Source organism: Anabrus simplex, chromosome 5, assembly GCF_040414725.1.
Source record: "Anabrus simplex isolate iqAnaSimp1 chromosome 5, ASM4041472v1, whole genome shotgun sequence".
Taxonomy (NCBI): domain Eukaryota; kingdom Metazoa; phylum Arthropoda; class Insecta; order Orthoptera; family Tettigoniidae; genus Anabrus; species Anabrus simplex.
In genome coordinates this window covers 37,547,630-37,569,479 of record NC_090269.1, presented here as the reverse complement: position 1 = coordinate 37,569,479, position 21,850 = coordinate 37,547,630, and the positions used below count along the sequence as shown (strand labels likewise).

General features: G+C 38.7%; 1 protein-coding gene across 1 annotated transcript in view; it reads left to right on the top strand.

Annotated features, from left to right (window-relative positions):
• LOC136874299 (kelch domain-containing protein 4) overlaps positions 1-21,364 on the top strand; it is a 45,748-nt gene extending 24,384 nt beyond the window's left edge. Inside the window, exons 7-9 of the mRNA XM_067147940.2 lie at positions 1,566-1,708; positions 16,726-16,957; positions 21,065-21,364. Of these exons, the coding sequence (XP_067004041.2) occupies positions 1,566-1,708; positions 16,726-16,957; positions 21,065-21,252 (563 nt within the window). The 3' untranslated portion in view covers positions 21,253-21,364. The remainder of the gene's footprint in view (positions 1-1,565; positions 1,709-16,725; positions 16,958-21,064) is intronic.
• The last annotated feature ends 486 nt before the right edge of the window (positions 21,365-21,850 follow it).

The window sequence follows — 21,850 nt, the reverse complement described above, 5'->3', positions numbered from 1 at the left end:
CACCACCGCCACTGCCACCACCACCACCACCACCACCACCACCACCACCACCACCACCACCACCACCACCACCACCACCACCACCACCACCACCACGCGCGTGTGCGCACACATTCCAATTTCCGGGAAACAGTGGATCGGCTAGAGCTTCTACCTAATTCTACCCCTCAAGAATTATCATAATAGACACTCCACACTATAGATACTCATGATCAAGCAACCAATCTATTAAATAGACTGATTTCACCCATTAAATTCAAAGAAGGACGCGCAGCTATATTAGAAGAACTAAGAAGGAATCACCATATAGCCATTGAAGGTATAAAATTCATTAAACCCTTACTTACCAACATTCTTCGTCTTCCAAGACGCCATACACCAGCAAATTTCCAGGAAACTTCAGATCAGGAAGAGAGTAGATGTATGAGATTTCAGTTACTTCAGTGACTTATATTCTGTCAACCACTGTGCACAGCAAAATGAAAGAAAGTCAACATGTTAAATTTAATTGTATGGAGAAAAGGTTTCTTCTACCATTGGCAAATATGGTTCGAGTAGCTGCTGAAAAAAGAATTTGCTATAAAACAACACGTCACAAGAGAAACATAAACATGATCTGCAGCAACTTCAAGATAAGGATAACAAAAGCTTACAGCAGATGCTCCTCGGGGAAACGAGTGCAACATTTGCTTTGCTTCCTTTTTTTTTTTTTTTTTTTTTTTTTTTTTTTTTTTTTTTTTTTTTTTTTTTTTTTTTTTTTTGAGAAATTATGCACTGACATTCACTGCATAAGTTGAATCATCCAAAGCTGCACAGTTTCTTAGTAGAGGAAACTAGAAAAATAATATCAAACCACAGACATTGAGACAAACTTATGTTGGCAGATGCTACGACCAAACTATACGAGAAATAAGAAAGTTGGAGTCAAAAACATGTGGATTTCAGTGGATGAAACATCAGAGTCTTTAGGAAGTTACATAGCAAATCTTGTGCTTGGAATTTTGGAAGCAGGGAGCCCTGGAAAAAACTTCTTACTACTGGACAAGATTGACCACTCAACAGTTTGCAGATGTTTTACCCAGTCATTTATAACAGACACAGCACCCTACATGATAAAGGCTGCTGGTTGTTTAAGTGCACTCTATGTAAAAATGGTGCATGTGACATGTTTAGCACATGAATTACACTGAATAGCAGAGGAGGTACATGCTAGTCTTGAACTCTAATTAACTGTTAGTCATAGATCATTCTTAGTTAAAATGTAATTTAATCATACGTTTAATAAGTCATGATACCATTTGATCGGAGAGTAAATTCCTCATTCAGTTTTTACCTGATAACTGTATATTTTGTAACTTAAATCCAAGAAAATACTATAAATGTAAAGAAAGCTTAAAGATTTCACTGTCTGCCTATCTGGGATTTATATTCTTACAATTGTTTGTTCTCTTTTCATTAAGTAGTGAAGGTTATACTGCATTTATGTTTGTTATATCAGTTCCTGGACATGTTCTATTATGATTTTCCTATTGGTAAAATCTTATGATATTAATTTTCTATTAAAGTGGCACTGACTGGAAAGAAGAACTCTGAAAAAGTCAGACGTAGGCGAAGAAAGGATAAGGGTGATGCATCAGGCAATGGTGATGAAGAAATGGAGGAATCAGGGGGCGAGGCTTCAGATGAAGATGAAGAAACTGCTTCAGAGGTGTGTCTAAAAATTACTAATAATGATTCAGTTACAGAGGTCAGTACATCAAGTGAGCTACATATTAATGAAATAAGCTGGGATTTAGCCACACGATGTTTGTTGGTAATTAACCAAAAAAATAAATACTTCAATTTGAAGATTCCATACAGCGCAAAATTAATTTTGTTTCTTATAATAACATACTATTGAAATTTTGTACCAGATATAAGAAGCAAAATATTTCGCACTGCCTTTCAAAAGTTTGCACTAATTTTGAAGCTCCCAAAATGATATGATGATTTAAAATCAATCCTTGCAACTTTCTTACTTCTCAAATACAGTAGAACCTCGATAATTCTAAATTGATTAATTCAAAATCACGCCTAATTCAAAGAAGCTCTCGTTCCCAGAAACATGAGGTACGATTTTGTATGTTATTTAAATTGTTTAATTCGAAATACGGATAATTTGTAATTCTAAGAACAATGTCGGTCCCATTACCAAAATTCAGACTTTGAATGCAAAACTGCAAGTTTTTAAAAAAGTGGGCGGTGTGTCTACAGTATGCTTCATATTTGCTATGTTAAAGTGAAATCGTAAGGTTTTTTTAGGAACGCCATAATATCACGTAGCAGGCAGTGTGCGGAGAAGCAGAATCTGCGAACACTGGCGATGCCAGTAGTTGGCAAAAAAGAGTGGCTCATATAATCAATTCGTATACACCGACCAATATTGTCATTGTCGATGTAACTGCATCGTTTTTTTTAAATGCCAAGCCCCAACGGACTTAAGGTTTTAAACGAGAGAAGCGCCAGCCAGGAAATTGTACAAGGGTGGGGGTCATTGTATTGTGTTGAAACTTGTAATGCACACGGAAGCAAGAGACCTCCTCCCCTTGTCATAGGAAAGATCGATAAGCCACGATGTTTTAAGGGCATCGAGCACTTTCTGTGCAAGTCCAAGGCATCTGAAAAATGAAAACAGTAAAGGAATTTTAAAATATTTGTCTTCATCTTTGAATCGTGTGGAATTTTTTTCGTTGGGTGAGGTTATTTTTGCCAGTGATTTATCCAAGTGCATTATTTAAATAGGACTAATGTCAAAGCACTTTGTTAGATACATTTCGGAAATAGTTTTCTCCATGGCACTTGAAAGGTTTAAACTGTGAATCAAAGCGATTACATGCATTAATGGGTCTTAAAATACTTTGTGACATGGCAAGGGCTGGCATATATGAATTTTGAGAGAGGTGCCGTGGCCGGAAATCAAAGAATGTTGTAATGCAGACAGAAGCCAGAGACTTTCTCCCCTCGTCGCAGGAAAGTTCAATAAGTCACGATGTTTTAAGGGCATCGAGTACTTTCCAAGCAAGTACAGGGCATCTAAAATACATACAGTACAGTAGTCCAATGAATACAGCACGTGCACAGGAGAGCCAGCATAGATTTATCCTCATGTTTGAATCAGCTTTTTTTATCTTTCTTTTGTTGCATGAGGTTATGTTTGTCAGTAAGTTATCCAAGTGCATTATTTGAATACTGTGAATGCACGTTGTTGGATACGTTTTGGAAATAGATTTTTGCCATGGCATTTGAAAGGTTTAAACTGTGAATCAAGGTTAATTGAATTCAGTAATGGGTCTTAGAATATTTTGTGATGTGGCAAGGATTGGCATTTCTGAATTAGGAGTTGGCGGTTAATTCGAAATCATGTAATTCGAAGTCCGATTTTTATGTCCCAGTGACTGTGAATACTGAGAGAGCACTGTATGCAAATTTAAGTAAACTACTGGATATAGTCAGTCTATATTAATTTCCTTCGATGAAAGGCCAGCATTGTGGTCTTCGGTCCAATTTCTTCATATCTGTTTTCACTTACACCACTGTTATCACTAAAATTATCTTCGATGATATGTTCTTCACACATTAAAAATTCACTTCCACTCTACTCAGCAGTTCTATGTCACTTTCTTCATCTATGATAGAACTGTTTCGGTATCCGCAGTGGAAAGTGGATCACGAGAAATAGCAACCCTGTTCAGATTCGTATATATATTCGTAATAGTTCGTACATTTACTTGCTTTCAGTTGCCAGGCATTTGTTACCTCCTCGCTAGTGGCCAACTAATACATACATCGAAAACTATGTGAGCCAGGGGGGGGGTGCAAATACATCAGATCAAAAAGAATTTTTAAAAAATAACAGTGAAATGGTAGAGATACATTTTTTTCATTTGCTCTGGACTCTGCTATAGAGTTTCATATCATACAATGAAACTAATAAACCAGCACCTTCCAGAATTACACTCTATAGACAGGCAATAAATAACTTGCCATCAATGAAGCACCTTGGTTGCAAACAATCATTACTGTATCATTGTTAACGCTTTCTCCCTAAAATCTCCACAAAAGTACGAAGATACCTGGAAGAAAGATGGTGTTTGCATATTGTTAGAACCCTGCGCGGATATACAAAATAATATCCACATCCACGAATGGTTATCCATGGATAATTTAAATATTTAACTGCAATATATTACACCCAAGGTATTGAAATGGATAGATCTGTTATAATACAATAGGCCTGATACCTGGCTCCAGAACCCCTATAGTCACAGGTTTATGAGGGATTTTCTCCTGCAACAACTACCGACGTATTTACCTTTGTTCCTTCCTTCCATTAATTGTGGGCAGGAGCCAGTTAGGCTCAGGTCAAATTTACAGCTTTTTGGTCTCAAGGCTCTTTATATATCACTATTCTCCCATACCAATGTCAAGGGTCGCCTGACCACAAGCAAAAACAAGATTATACCTACAGAGTGGCGCTCGAAATGTCATACACTGGAAATTGTTTATAGAAAATCTAATATACAACATATTGAATACAAAATGGCATTACAACATTCACTGACATGTGCATGGTTAGTCCGTGTGCAGGACATGTTCAATATGTCCACCTTCTCAGTGTACAACAGCTTCAGGACGAACCCGCATGTTCGTGATCACTCTATGACACAAGTCCTCACTCAACCCTTGGAAGAAAGTCACAATGGCCGCTTGCAATTGCTGTACATTTTCTGGTTTATTGCGGTAGATTGTCTCCTTCAAATATCCCCACAGGAAGAAGTCGCAGGGATTGAGATCGGGGCTATGCGGTGGCCAGATTGAGCCGCTCTGAAAACGCTCGGGATATCGATGGGACATTACACGGGGCCCGAAATGTTAATTCAGGAAGTCCAGAACAACATTTGCTGTGTGTGGACGAGCCCCATCTTGCATGAACCATTGTGTCTCTATTGGTATTCGTGATGTAAAGAGTTCTGGAAGGAAACTGTTTATCAACATGTCCAAGTAATGCGCATTATTGACTGTATCATTGAAAAGGATTGGCCCAATAATTCCTTGACTGGAAATTGCAGCCCACACACACACTTTCACACCATGACTTTCAATCTCATGCACAATAGCAGGCCGTTTTTCGCCCAAAACTGGCCATTCTGTTTGTTCACTGCACCATTGAGATAGACGTGTGCCTCATCATTGAACCATGTGTTGTGCAATACGGGATCACCTTCTGCAATAGCCCATGCAGCAAACTGTACTCGCTGTTGCTTGTCAAGCACCGTTAGATTATGACCTGTTGTCATTTTGTATGGAAACACGTCAAGGTCAGACTGCAGTATTCTCTGAATTGACCAACGAGAGATGCCCAGCTGAATACATGCAGTTCTAGTGGATTTGGAGGGGCTCCGAGCCACAGCCGCTCTCACAGCAGCAACATTATCTGCTGAGCAGACTGGCTTGAGGCGGAGCCGTTTTCTCTCCAATATGTTGCCTTCTGTTTCAAATTGCCTGGCCAGTCTGTGTACCGTCTGCCGGCAAGGAGCCCACCGAGTACGGAAATTAACACGAAACCTTTTCTGGCTTCGAGCTACGCTCTTTGTTTCCGCATAAAACAACACTATCTTCACCTTCTGTTCACGCGTCAATCTCCTTTTGTCCGCCATGCTCTATAACTGGCAGCCGGTACACAGGCGCAACATGTGGTGCTGCCTGTCAGATCACGCGTGAAATAAGGTTTCTGTTCATGAAAGGACATGGTTGTGAGCTCAGGTTTTACACATTTTATAAAACATTTCTGATGTATGACATTTCGTGCACCACCCTGTAAGTGAAAATAACTAAACGTTATTATTTAGAAATTATCAGCAAAATTATCCGCACTCCCATACAGTTTGTATCCGCCAAGACACTAACTTCGCGGATATCCGTGCAGGGCTCTACATATTGTGCATCGGTTGGAAGAAAAGCAGCTTCAGGATGAGGGATCCAGACTATATGGGAATGTGACAAATGCAGCCTACCTGTCTGTGGAGTAGGATACTTCCTCCAGTACCACCAAGAGATAGGGTTAAAGGTTTGAATCAACATTGTAATGACTCCAATAGGAGAGAGATAGATGTGATGGTATGTTTTCTAATATTATTGAAAATTTGAATCTTTTGGGGTCATTAATTTTCGTTATATTTAACTTTTTCTGAAATAATGTGCTCTGGTTCAATTTTTTCTAAATATCATATTTACGCAAATAATTCCTGCATATTTAAAAAAAATTGAGTTAAGAAAGGTTTTTCTTGCGTCACGGTTGGCAACACACTCCAGGCTCATCTAGTTTACGATGTTGGCATTAGTTTGCCACTAGCGAGGAGATAACAAATGCATGGCAACTGAAAGGAAGTAAATGTACGAACTACTACGAATATATACGAATCTGAACAGGTTGCTATGATGGAAAAAGTGTGTAGTTATGGATGGGCCCACTGTTGCCAATCCAGCAGTTTTCCCGCTTGATCTAGAGGCTTTTAATGTTAAGTTGTGTACGTTGGGTATTCAGCCCAAAGGCTGGTTTGATCCTCCACAGCTCCACCTGAAGCTGCCATAAATAGCTTATTACAAGTTGTCCATTTCATGACCGTATCGATGCTTAATCAAGAAGTAAGTATAAATAACCACCTAGTCGATACTTTATTAATGCCTCAGGCATGACCTATTCTGATGACCTCCATTTTTATCAAAGGAGTCTCCAAAGAACTTTTATTTGTGCTTATTGTCATAATGTTTTTCTTTTCAGTTCTTTATTTATACAGCTGAAGAGGACCACTAAGTAGTCGAAACATGTCCTGTAAGTTTTAATTTTATTCACTGTAAGTTTTAATTTTATTCAATTTTGCCTGAGGCATTAATAAAGTATCGATTAGGCAGTTATTTATACTTACTTCTTTCATAAATAGCTTAGGCGTCACTGAAGAGACGTGCTAAGGAATGAGGAGCTAGGTAGTTTCCTGTTGCTTTCCTCACCGAGCCACTGAAATGCATGCACCAACCGACCCTATGAGTGATATTTTCACACCGTTCATAACAGGGACTGGCTGCATAAGGAACGGTATTACTAGCATCACTCATACCTCAGTCACTTTCATATTGTCAAAGCCAAAGATGAGACTGAGACAGGTCAATGAAAGTAACAAATTTATCCTAGCCCATGCCAGAAGACATTGTGCACTGTAAACACTACATCTTGCCAGCAATAAGTTAGCGGGTGAAAATCAACGACAGCGGCTAGCGGGTTCTAACTTAATAGCTGGAATCTAGCCGGAAAAAGTGTTCCTGTTAAATACGATTTTATTTATCAGTATAGTACTGACAACCCTAAATATGAATTAGTAAGCGAGACTTTATATTTTAATGCTAATAAAAATAAAAAGTCTGCATGATGATACATCATGGCTTTATTTCTTATTTTGCTGAAAATAGGAAATTAGAAGATTGGAGTCTTTCCAGTGTAATCATCTGTCTCGCTTTTTGCGGCTCTACTTTAGATGATAGGGGAGCCGCTGTGTCTGTCGGAAGCATACTATATGGTCCTGGTCTGTGACCTGTCAACAGGTGATAACAGCACTTCGCGTTTAGTGTGCCGCCAGCCGGCCCGAACCCTGCAGGCCGCGCTGTCTAGAATGTCAAAGCGTCTAGAAATGGTAGAATGCACCTATTTTGCATGTTGTATAATTTAGGATTTAATGTAAACTGTGATTATATTGGTTGTCATGTCATTCAATCCCTTTTCCAGTAAATGTAGTAGTTTGAAATTCTAGCGGGATTTGGAGAAAAACTGCAGATTTTTAAGGTCCATCTAACGAGACTGTGCCAAACACAGTTGGCAACTCTGCATGGGCAGTTGTGTCATTCTTTTGTGTGCGTCAGTTGAAGTGAATCACATGTTCGAGATGGCAACTAAAGGTACACGCTATAGGTCTTGCATGGCCAAAGAAAAGCTGCAGATTATAGAAGATGCAGGAAAAATTGGAAATTGTGCAGCAGGAAGATCATACGAATTGAACGAGAGCTGTATTCTTTACGTAAAAATTAAATTACAGCTTCAGCAAACTAGTAGTAATTGCCGGGCATTTCGTGGACAGAAAGCAAATTTTCCTGAGATTGAAGCAAGATAATGTGCGTATATCAAAGAAAAGAAACAATTTGGACGTGCTGTTATCAGTGAAATGTGCCAACTTAAAACCCTATCAGTGGCAAAAGAACTAGGTATTATGGTCAAAAACCACACTTTCCAAACAGAGAATAAAGTGGGTGTAAACAAAACCACATGATTTTGACCACTTCACACTTCTTTTTTCCGCCCAGTAAATAGTCCATTTCTAAATTTTGTATGAGTGTAACAAGTTGTTTATGACATTTTGAAGTATAAAGTAGTGAGTACGAAAATAATATTAGGTGTACTGTTCTAAGCTTCTAGCTAGCGAATATCTTAAACATTCAATATCTGCTCACGGAAATCTCCTATTTATCTGCTAGCTTTAGCAGCTGTGGAGATCACGAACGCACGACCTTGATTCTTTTCGCTGCAGTGGTTATGCACAGAGCGGTTCCTGCATGTGTAAAACATAAGAGAGGGAAACCTCTGGAAAGGAGAGAGAAGACTGTTGTGTTAAATGTATTTAATAAGTTTATGGAAACTTATCCTTATCGTTCTCATTATGCGATTTTTTATTTTACAAAAGAAAAATATCAAAGAATAGTACTAGATTATAAATTCCACCTATTCAATACATAGCAGTTTTTAATTTAAATTTAAGAAATAGATCTTAACATATTAGATACAGGGACATGTTTTGCCCATAAAATCTTATGTGAAAAGATAAGACACCAAACTTCTTTAATTTCCGTGGTTTCCCATTTTCACGTCAGGCAAATGCTGGGGCTGTATCTTAATTAATTAAGGCCATGGCTACTTCCTTCCAACTCCTAGGCCTTTCCTATCCTATCGTCGCCATAAGACCTATCTGTGTCGGTATGACGTAAAGAAACTAGCAAAATAAAAAAATAAAAACATCTTAAATCACTTAGGAGCAAGGACAAGTACTCGTCAGAAACGTAGCTATATTTAAATTAGTAGGTAGACGTTGCTGTATCTTCTTATATTAAAAGTCGAAAGGAAAATGTGCGAGGTTGAGTAGAGCTTGTGGTGTTATGTCTGAAACAAGAGGAGAGTGAAATGTTAAGGAATAAAATTAAAGGAGAAGGTGAGAATGAAGAAAAAAACGATGTGTGCGAAATTACTTACCCCTCCGACAGTTGTGATGTTAATTTGGTTAAAGATGAGGTGAGTTGAAGAAAATATGTTGTGTGTAATTTCATTTATCTTTTCGACTGTTGTAATGTTAATTAGTTGCCATGGTAGCGTTTGAATGACTGACATTTGCGCTTCTAGTGTTATATCGATGTGAGATAGGCGGGGGAGGAGGTGGGGGTAGGTGGGTGGGTGGGACGTTAAGGTTAAGTGCTGTTGGATGCGGTTGGCTAGTGGGGGCAGATGGGGAGGGAGTTATGTTTCTTAAAGTGGAAGGGGTCCTGGAAGATGATAATTTTAGATTGTTTATTATGGTATTATGTTTATGGTTTAATGATTGCAACATAAACTTAACGCCCTGCCCAACCCAACTACGAATAATAACAATCAGGATCCTGATTATTCATTTTTTCAGTTATGAGATTTTTAGGCTAATGATGCCTTCATTATGGGCGAAACATGTCCCTGTATCTAATATGTTAAGATCTATTTCTTAAATTTAAATACAAAAACTCTTATGTATTGAATAGGTGGAATTTATAATCGAGTAATATTCTTTGACTTTTAGTACATTTCAATACGGACCATAACATGAGATTTGTAACGTGTAAGGAAAAATATCACACAAGAACACTCCCTTAAAAAAACAATCGACTGAGCTCGATAGCTGCAGTCACTTAAGTGCGACCAGTATCCAGTATTCGGGAGATAGTAGGTTCGAACCCCACTGTCGGCAGCCCTGAAGATGGTTTTCCATGGTTTCCCATTTTCACACCAGGCAAATTCTGGGGCTGTACCTTAATTAAGGCCACAGCCGCTTCCTTCCCACTCCTAGCCCTTTCCTGCCCCATCGTCGCCATAAGACCTATCTGTGTCGGTGCAACGTAAAGCAACTAGCAAAAAAAAAAAAAAAAAAATCGTTCCTTTTTCAAACAATCTACAAACAATATATACATGTTTCACACCAATAACCTATTGGTGATGTTTCTTGGCACCATATTGGAAGTTTTTGTGTGTTAGTACGTCCATTGCTATGTTACAAGTCTTTAAAAAACAAATCCTATCCACTGGTACCTTATTCATTATACGTCCAGGGATATTATTTTATCTATTATATTAAATATAATCATTGAAGGTTTTACCATAATTAGGATATCTGACCTACGACAATTATCCCCCCTAAAACCTTCAATATCTGTCCTGGACCTTCCTTTCTCTAGGTCTTAAATTATATCTAGGTGTCCTGATATTTATGTCTTCATCTCTCTTATCCTCCAAGGTAGGTATCGGTGTGTGTTGATCCTCTCTGGAGTCCGCATTTTTCTGAGGCCCCTTAGAGGGTGTCTACTCTCTGGTCTCTCCGCCTTCTTGTAGGGGTCGAGGTAACGCCTTCAATTCCGACGTATGCACCTTCATCGGCGGTGTAGTCTTCAGAAGATACACACCATTTCCCAACTTTTTATCCACCTCAAAAGGTCCGAGTCACTTCGGAGCCATCCTAGCATGGAACTTTTGAAGCTTGTTGCTGAGGGGATAGTTTCGACAAAGAACTAGTGTTCCAGGTCTGAACTCCCTTTCCTCCAGTGCATTGTTGTTCTCGGCTTCTCTCCTTGAACGCTCTTCGGCTTGGCGATGCGCCTGTTGAATCTGCCACTGGTTCCACACATGCCCTGTATCAGGATCATCCGGTTCCTCTCCTTATCCATGGATGAAGTTCCAGGTGCCACTTCTCTTGATTGAACGTCCAAGGAAAAGTTCTGCAGGTGAGAAACCTGTGACGCAATTAACCCGCTGTCTGATGGCCAGAAGGGACTCGTGTAGGTGTTGGTCCCACTTGGTATGTTCTGTGTCAACCAAGTGAATCCGAAACATCTTCTTTAGCTCCTGGTTTCTCCGTTTGGTGGGATTTGCCTGTGGATGGTAGATTGGTGTAGTTCAGTGTTCAATTCCCCACTCCGACAAAGTTTGCAATCACTGTCTCGAAGTGAATTGACTGCCATTGTCTGTGAGTAGACACCCATACCAACTAAAGACTTCCATCTTTAAGAGTTGTGTGATACGTCCCAATGTAGCTTCAGGGATTGTGAATGCTTCCACCCATCTGGTGAATAGGTCAGTCACCACGAGGATCCCCGTTTTTCTCCAAGATGTCCTAGGGTAGGGTCCCATAATGTCTAGGGCGAAGACCTCCCAAGGTTGATGTGGTCGGCATCCTCTCATGCTGATACTCGCCTTCTGGTTGTTCATTTTAGTGCGAGTACAGATTGCACAGGCTTGGATGTAGTCCTTGATTTCCTGACGCATGTGTACCCAGAAGAAATGTCGCCGAATCGAAGAATAGGTTTCCTCTTGACCAGGGTGACCAGCTTCTGGATTATCATGGTATTTGTTCAAAATCCTCACAGTTTGCGACTTCGGAATGACGATGATCAGAGAAGATCCAAGCAGGTGGGAAGTATATGCCGTCTTCGAGTCAAAAGTTCTTGTAGCTCATCTTAAATTGAACTGGGACAGATCGACAATCATTGCTGTGTTTGCTGATCCAGGATGCCATTCTGTTACAGGACATGTCCTCAGTCTGTCACTTTCTTATTAAATCTAAATTGATCTCATTATTTCCTCGCCGGATAGCAAGGAGCACAAGGTCGGTTTGAGACCTCTTAGTTGGTCCAAGAATCTCTCTCTCTAATAAATTTGTGGCTGATTTCTGCCCATCCTCAGGATTTCTTGATAGGCTGTCCGCAGTTTGATTGGCTACGCCAGGAACATAACAAATCTCGAAGTCAGAATCGGCAAGGATCAAGACCCATCACATCAGTTTGGACTTAGTTCCAGAAACTTGGTTCAACCACTGAAGTGAAGAGTTGTCTGTAAAGAGACTGAACTTCCTTCCTTCTAGATAACCTCTGAACTTTCTGACAGCCTATACAACTGCTAATGCCTCCTTCTCAGCAGTACAATAGTTTATCCTGGGAGCAGAAAGTTTCCTACTGACATACTTAATTATATCCTTGCCTCCTCCTTCTCTCTTGTGGAACAGTACAGCCCCAAGACCGATCTCACTCACATCCATCTGCAAGCAGACCTCCCAGCTTGTATCCAGATAGGCTAGACTTGGAGCGTCACAAATAGGTATTTCAATCTCCTGGACAGCTGTTTCTTCCCTTTGGGTCCATTTAAATGGTATGTTTTTATTGAGGAGGTCGGTTAGCAGAGCAGCTTTCGTTTCAAAGTGTGGTACAAAACTACCGTACCACCCACAGAGGCCTAAAAATTGACGTACCTGGCTTTTCGTTCGATGCCTTTCCTGTTCCTGAACAGCTATTCTTCTCAGTTTCTCTCTCCAAGCCCTTGTCCGTCAATTCATGACCTAGGTTTTCAACTGAATTTGATGCGAACTTACACTTCTTGACTTGGCAGGTAAGTCCGTGAATCCTCAACCTCTCTAATATTCTAGCTAGATGTTCCAGATGGTCCGAAAACATCTTGCTGTACACGAGGATGTCGTCCAGATAGACCTGGCAGAATTCTCCTGTGTATCCAGACAAGACTTTGTCCATCAGATGCATAAAGGTGGCTGGAGCATTCTTAAGACCCAATGGCATGACTCTGAATTGATAGAGTCGTCTTGGGGTGGAAAAAGCAGTCATCAGTCGAGACTCTTCTTCGACTTCTACTTGCCAGTAACCAGAGTTCAAATCAAGGGTACTGAAGACTTTTGCCCCACTCACTTGCTTTATCAGATGGTGAAGATACGGCATGGAGTAAGCATCTGATATAATCTTGTTATTTACCTGACGTAGGTCTACACAAAGTCCGTAATCACCATTTTTTTTCTTAGGTAGTACTATTGGAGAAGTCCATCCTGATACTGAAGGTTCAATCAATCCTTGGTTCTCCATTTCCTTGACTTTTTTTATTATAAATTTTCGTTTATCTGGGTTAAGTTTGGGTAGGGCCTTTGTTTAACTGGAATATTATCCTTACAAATTATTTTGTGTTTTACCATTGTGGTAAATCCGATTCTATCAGTAATGACCTCAGGGAACTTATTCAGCAACTTCTCAAGGTCTTCCTTCTCCTCCAACCTCAACAGTCCTGTTTTCAGTTCGGCCAATGCATTGATTTCTAAAGTTTCCGACTCAAACGCTTTATTTTCAACCCATGCCAACCTAATTCTATTTCTATTACCAAAGAATATTTCATTGGCTGTGTGTGATATTTTTCTTTCGTAAAATAAAAAATTGCATATTGAGAACGATAAATTGGCGATCACGACAGGACTTTCGAAACTCAGCGATGAAGATTGATCAAGTGACCGGGGTGATTTTACGGAAGGTGCTGGCATCCCGAGGTTTACCGACGGCTGGAAGCAAGGCAGAGTTACAAGAGAGGCTGCGCCAGAATTTGATAGAAAACGAGGAGGACCCAGACAGTTTCGACTTCGAAGTCACCTCGGAGAAGAAAACTAACGACCAGGTAAGCATTATGCTTGCACAACTAACTACTTTGATCGAGGCCCAGTCTAAAATCATTGAGACCCAATCTGAAAAACTCTAAGGGAAAATCGAGACCCAGTCTCAAGAAATAAGGGGTCGAATCAATTCCTGGGCCAAAGATCTGAAAGAAGATTTCACAAATTAAGGACAAAATCAGCAGCGTAGAATTAGATGTAGATAAAGCAGTAAGTGATATGCACACATTGGAAAACAAAGTCGAGGAGAGGATTGGAGAAATCAAGCAGGAATCCAACAGTTTTTAGACCGAAGTAAGCCAGAAATTTACGAAGTTAATAGAAAAATTTCAGCCCTGGAGAAAAATATTTCTATATGCAGTGGTCAACCTAGTAGAGGTATGGACCTCCCCCTTGGGTTACCGGTTGATCCCAGAGTAATTAAAGACAGCATACCGGAATTTCATGGGACACTCAGGAGTGTCCTAAAGCATTTCTAAAGACATCAGAGTCTCTACTGGGTAGGACAAATATACCTACGGAAATATACTTGCAAATTGTCAGCCAACAGTTAAAAGCGTCAGCAGGGGCTTGGTGGCAGAACATTAAAGAGCTCAGCCTCGACTGAAAGTAATTTAAGAAAGTATTCGTCCAGAGATTTGACTCAAAGTCTGTCCAAATGTCCGGTACAAAAAAAGTTCTTAACTGAAGTGCAACCCAGTGGAATGAGAGCAGGAGCTTTTGTAATTCAAAAACTCCAGCTCAATTTGCATATGGATTCAAATTTGTCTAAAGACATGAATCAAATAAGGGGCGTGAAAATAGTACAATTTTTCAAGAGGACCTAAAATTCAGTTTCTGTACTATTCTCATCAATATGAAGAGGGCTAAGGTAATAGACATCTCATTTTCAGTGACTAAAATCAATTCCCTTACCCAACATTGAAATGGAAATACATTCCTCAGGGCTTTATGTACTGCCAAATGTAGTGATTTGTTTCTGTTACACTCAGCTGGACAAGTTCAAGGGAAAAATAAACCGTTTTAAAGACTTTACTGGTTGCACGACATTTGGAGCTAAACCTTGGGGTGAAAAGACCTTACAAAACATTTATTTGTTACGTAATTATCCATGTCACCTCAGTAAAAATAACATGCAGCCGTACCACATCTAGCACGAATAGTGTTGGAAACAACAGTCTCTTCTGTATCATTTCAGCCTCATCACGGTCTAATTCGGCAATATCAACATTGCAGTCATCAGATTCATCGCTAAAATTATAACTACTATCCTCAAAATCACTAAAACATTCATTCAATATGCCTTGTATAGCATCACTAGAAAAATTCATCTTCTTTACCGACGCCATTGCACGAAAAGTACACGAGCGAATAGTCGATGAATTTTATACATCGATAACGAGGTGAAAAATAATTAAAATGCATCGATAGATATATGAAACGAAAGAATGAAGCTTTATCCAGATGGCTGCGAAGAGATCTCGGACATAGTTCAAAGGAAACTCACAAGATGGAACAATAATGCTAATGCGGTGCAATGCGTGTCACACACATCACTCCATACCAGCACACGGCTACTGCATGGCGCGTGATACACGTCAGTCCATGCTGCCGGGTTAACACAAATTAGAGGGAAAATGGAAGAGGTCAGATGCTTCGAAGAATGAAGTTATTGGCAAAAGAAAGGGAAGGGCCATAAAGGGACATGAAAATGCAAGACTCCCCAGCCTAAAAGTAATGCCAGAATCAACTAGGAGACCATGGTCGTCCATCCACACTCCTTACTTGAAAGCCTCTAGCCCCACTTTTAGCCTCCTCTTACGACAAGCACGGCATACTGTGGATGTATTCTACAGCCCCCACCCACAGGGAGATTCTTGTACTGTACAAGTATATCGCACAGATCCCTCACTCCAATCAGTTATTGACTTCCTTCCTGTACCTGTTATCTTCACTGTACAAGTTGGCTACACAATACAGGTTGTGCAGCTGCAGGCTTGCATTTAGGAGATGGTGGGTTTGATGCCACCATCAGTAAACCTGAAGATGGTTTTTTGTGTTAACGTAAATAAATAAATGAATACTGGATTAAAGCCATCGACAGAGCGCGGTGAATTACAGCACGACGATCCTTGAGTCCTATCAGTGGGGTAGGCCGTGGATAGTACGGCCACGACTTCCACGTTTCTTTGAATTTCTTTGCTCACTGTCGGAAGCGTAATTTAACTTGCCCTGATGAAGGACAATGAATTTGGCTGAAAGCTCGGCTTCATTAAATAAACATAGTGGCTTTAATCCAGTATTCATTTATTTATTTACGTTAATATTATGAGCCACGAAAACCTACGTTCATTACATGGTTTTTTGTGGTTTCCCATATTCACATCAGTCAGATGACAGGACTGTACCTTAATTAAGCCACAGCTGCTACTATTAGTGCTTACGTGATGTTTGCAACAACCAGTTATCCTATTACATATTTTGATTTCTTGCTCAAAATACTAATTCAGATGTTAATAATGGTGTTAATAATAATAATAATAATATGATGATGATAATAATAATATATTACAAACAGAACAGTGTTCAGAAGGAAAATTTCGGAGGTGACGGATCTGTTCGTAGAGAAGCCCAACAGAACAAGAAGGGTGTTCTCGGATGAGGAATGAGCAAAAGCGAGCCAGAGAGTGAAGGAGTATTGGCGTAAAAAGAACATCAACAGTCAAGGAAGTTGTGTAATCGTAACCCATAGCAGGTTGAAACGATCCTAAATAAATAATAATAATAATTTATGGCAAGGCATTTTAATTTTACACCATTTAGGCTTCCTGAATATCCGTTTTGATCCTCCTATTTTACCTTTAAATTTTATAATGTTTCACTGTCATCTGTTTTAAATATTATTACATTGTTTCAGCCCGCCAGTACTATTGTGTCAGATGATGGTGTGTTCCAAGTCACAGTTGGTCCAGCCACATCTACATCAGAAGTATTGCCTACTTCTTCTACCTCCCCTCAGCAGCAGCATTTTGTACCATCACCTCGCATGAATTGCGGACTTGCTGTGAAACATGGTACCCTCTATTTGTACGGTGGAATGGTAGAAGACGGAGATCGCCAGTTTACTCTGTCTGATTTTTACTCCTTAGGTAAGGTAGAGTAAAACTCTGAAAATGCTGTTATCTTCTTTTCTTACATGAAATAAAGGTATAACTGTTACTGTAAAACCTCATTAATCCATCCCTTGATAACCATTCTGCTGGATATCCATTGCCCAAGAAAACATTAATCTTGAATTTCTAAAGCAGTATACAGTTGCTCCAAAAAGGAATTGAGCACACTCTTGATATCGAGTGTGACTGATTTTGCCTCTCATGAAGACATGTTTAGATCCAGGGGCATTAAACAAATTAATAAGTAAACACAATAATTCCTAATATAATTCCTGTAAGATATCCTAAAATCAAGTCTCATTCTTTTTTGGAGCGATCATGCATTGATTCTCCAGTACTGGAGTCCATGATCATAACTACTGTATGTACAAGCTCATAGGCTGGCAATCTGCAGTGAAAACATGACTTCATAGATTTCGTACTAACTTTATGTTGTAGTTTATTATTTTCATGTCCATATTGATGAATCTCACTATTACAGTTGAAACTGGTTAAGACATTTCTCTCTAGCGCGTTTCCCTGGTTATTATGTCATTATTCCAAAGTCCCTGTCCATGTCCTATTAAATACATGCTAAAGAAACCTGGATAGCACATTTACATCACTCTTTAGTACATTTGAAACTCCCACCCTAAAAATTTAAATTAAATTAATAAATTTCATTGTTTGTCCGTATTGAACCAAGATTACAACTTTTATTATAATTTGGATCCACCTTATTCAATACATAAAAACTGTTGTTTAGATGAAATTACAACATATATTTCAATCAGAACTAGTTTCAACGCCCTTTTTGTGTCATCATCAGCTGATATAGGTTCTTGGAAAAATTGGCAATCACATAAGTTTATCTACGTCAAATTGAACACAATTTAAAACCATATTAACAACCTAAAACTGTGTTACAATTAAACTGTTTCAAAGTCCATATTTTCTACAAGTCCGAGACTTGCGAGTCTTAAACCTTAAATTGATGAAAACATATGCAAACTGGTTTGCTCACTAATAAACTAACGTGGATTTAAAAGGACAACAACTTAAAAATAAAATAGTCTCGAAGAAACATTAGCTTAATTTAACACACTTCTTAAAATGTGACGTAGAATCGTATTAAAATAATTCAATAAAATCTTCAGAGTCGCTTTAATGGAGCAGTCCTAGTGAGGTGGAAATGAACAATCGGTCCTTTAAGATGTTAACAAGTACAACGTTCCAAGTTCAATGCAGACCTGAAATAATAGGAATCTAATAAACTATCGCTTAACTGAAGATGCAAAATATAAAATTACGTCTTATAACGTAAACGTTTTTACGTGACTCACCTCAAAAGATCGCTGTCCATGCGAAGCACAATGAAGCCTAGCGAGCAGTGTTGTGTTAGTAATCAAGTGTCCAAGGTTGGTCTGGGCCGAAGGGGGGGAAATAGGGGAAAGTGGGAGGAGCAACTGAGGAGCGGCAACCTGTTGGAGCTCCAGAGGGCGTGGTCGTAGAAAGCAACTAGTAAAGCTATTATGCATAATATGAAACACCGTTCTATTGACCGGGATATGCAAACATCCTAAGTTCTCCAAGATCTCAATGTCCTGTTCTATAGATGTGAATTTATGCTTTAGATCATGTACATGCTGGCCTACCACGGAAAATCTGTTATATTTTATTGCATTGGTATGTTCCGTGTATCTTATTTTAAAACTTTGTCCTGTTTGACCTAGATATGTGCACCCACAGTCGTTACATTTAAATCTATACACACCCGATTTGGTATATGGGTTCGATCTATTAACTGAGGCTGAATTGTGCAATACAACTGTATTATTATCAGTACGAAACGAAACCTTGACATTATGTTTCTTGAAAACATTAGTAAACTTATATATATCCTTATTATAAGTAAATATTGCGAACACCTTCTGATTAGGTTTCTTTGGCCAAAGTGGTTTGTAAATGGTACCTGAACTTGTTGATGATATATTCAATAAAGCATTCACTAAAACCATTAACCTTAGCCATTGAACGGATTATATTGAGTTCTTTATTCATATTAGCTTTTGTCATGGGGATCCTAAATGCCTGTTCTACTAAACTATTGTATGTAGAGTTTTTTTGACTCTGTGGGTGTTTTGAGTCTTGTCTAATAGTGACTGCCGTTTGTGTAGGCTTTCTAAAAATACTATAAGCAAAAGATGAATCAAGAAAATTAATTGATTCATTACTTTCTGACTCCAAAGTAAATTTAATCTGTGGGTCAATGTTATTAAGTACATCTAGAGTAGCCGTTGCGTCCCTAACACGTTCGTCTAAAATTACTAATGTATCGTCCACAAATCTAGACCAAAACAGAATGTTGTCAAATTCCCTGTCGTTCTCCATCATGTATGTTTCCAAAGAATCCAGATAAATCTCCGCCAAGATTCCCGAGGCCGGAGATCCCATTGCCAACCCATCCTGTGTATAAATGACCTTGTCAAAGACGAAGTAGTTATTATTTACTAGTAACTTAACCAATTTCATGAAATCTTGTATTTTAAGTTCACTTAGCTGACTGTAGGATCTTAGATTCTTAAAAACAATAGAAAGCAACTTATTGGTTCTAATACTCGGAAACATGTTGGCGATATCAAATGAATGTAAGGTATGGTGAGCTTGTAATTTAAAATTGCTGAATTTATTAACCAGTTCTATGGAATTCTTTATGGATTTGTTTACCGTAAATCTATAGTGTTGTTTAAGGAATTTCTGAATGAACTTAGCTAATTTGTATAGAGGACTGGGTCTGTAATTTATTATGGATCGAATGGGAACCCCGGCCTTGTGAATCTTGGGGAGTGCTCTTGCTGTTGGAAGGTCCGGGTTCATAGTTTTTGCTTCTCCTGTTCGGTAAAGAGGAAGGAAGTATTCTTTAATGTTTGTTTTAATTGGCGTTGTAGAGTTTGCGTTGGGTCTTTCTTGATCAATAAAAAGTTTTCATTATCGAAAAATTGTTTAGTCTTATGAAAGTAATCATCCTTATGCATGATTACCGTCATATTACCCTTATCTGCCTTGGTGATAATGAGCTCCTCATCTTTAACCTTCTTTTTAAGTTCTATAATACACTTTTTATCAATACTGATGTCCTTGGAACTGTAAACGGCATTATCTTTATTATTAGTAACTAAACTATTGTGCAACTTTCTTTTTAAATCTAATCTAACTTCCTCCTGCACCTCATGTGGTAATTTACCAATCGCACACTGTCCACACTGTGCTGTCATATGTTTTAGATGGTCAAACACACCATACCCTCATCATTTTAACATTACATTTAAAATTTGCCTTAGTAGGTGGATTCAAGTGTTGTATATAGATAGATACACCTTATGTTCTACAAACCTCAAGCTGGACTGTTTTCTCGTGTATCATACACTAACAATTGTGTTACCTTCTCTGATTTGCTTTCATTGTTTTAACTTGTTACAATTTAACTTTTAACATTAATCCTTGTATTTGCTGTCATGTGTTTTATATTTTAACTAGTCATAGTTTAACATTTGTCTTGTAGATGCTATCATGTGTTATATATTGCTATTTGATAAGTTGTATTTTGCTCAATTGATTCGTTGGCTGATGATGACGCGCAATGAGCATCAAAACTAGTACCAATCTTCTTTAAACGTTATGTGATATATATTCACATCAAATTCATGGTATTGAAAAGGTGAACCTTTTAACTTTTTCATTTTACTCTCTGTATTAATAAATCTGTTACAAATCCAGACATTCACCCCTTCTCTCTTACTTCGTACAGTATATTATTTGTATCAGTAACTGTTCCTTTGGAAGCAATTTTCCCTTTAACACCTGAAAGTTCCCTCAACACCAATAGAGGTCTTGGTAACCTGCACATTTATGTGCTTTGTCCAGGTTTGGAAATATTTGTGTATGTGTTAGGCCTAGTCTCAAAGAGTGCAATTTAGGCTTCCAAAGATAGCCAAAGTAGGACTTTGAAAGATTTCAGTCGTATAGACTTGTGGATATTTTTGACCCCCAGCTGTGCATCTTTCATAGTTTCAATGCTTCTAGATACAGGCTTATTGTTTTCAGATCTCCATAAATTGGATGAATGGAAAGTACTGATCCCAAGTGATTTGGCAAGCCAGGAGTGGTTGGATTCTAGCAGCAGTAGCAGTGGTGAAGAAGAGGAAGGAGAAGAAGGAGAAGATGAAAGTGATGAATCAGGGTCAGAAAAAGAGAACAGTGATGGTGATGACGAGCCAATGGAGACTGATTAATTTATTTAATGTATTGCTTAAATATATATTTGCAAGAATTTTGTAAATAATGTATTGTTTCTTCTCAGTATTTTTGTCATTCCTTCCTGCATTAAATACCCATTTTAACAAATTATGCCAATGAAGTGTTGATTCATTAAAGAGTTTCCTTTTTTAAAGAGATTAGGACACCAACTCTGTGAGTGAATGTACAGTTGTGGGAAGAGCCAAACCAGTGAGATGGAGAAAGGGTTGAAAATCAAACTATATTTCTTAACATCAGGACAAACAAAGAAATGTTTGAGAATAACAACAACTGGTAATTAACATGTTGGCTGCTGCCTGACAGGCATGTACGTCATCGTATATGATCCAGATTTGCTTGTCTTTACCGGCCGACACAGCGATATGGGCTTTGTTCTGCTGTTATGGTGCTCAGATTGAGGTTCGAGTTACGTGTTCAGGTTACTGGTTCATAACCTGTTGCTTTTAAACATGGTGTAATAATGGATGAAAGTGGCAATGATAATTCTGCTGATTTTTCATGTGTATGTATAAAAACTTCGCTTGTAATGTTATAACCACCATCTTCTACCATCTAATAGAAAGAAAAGAAAAT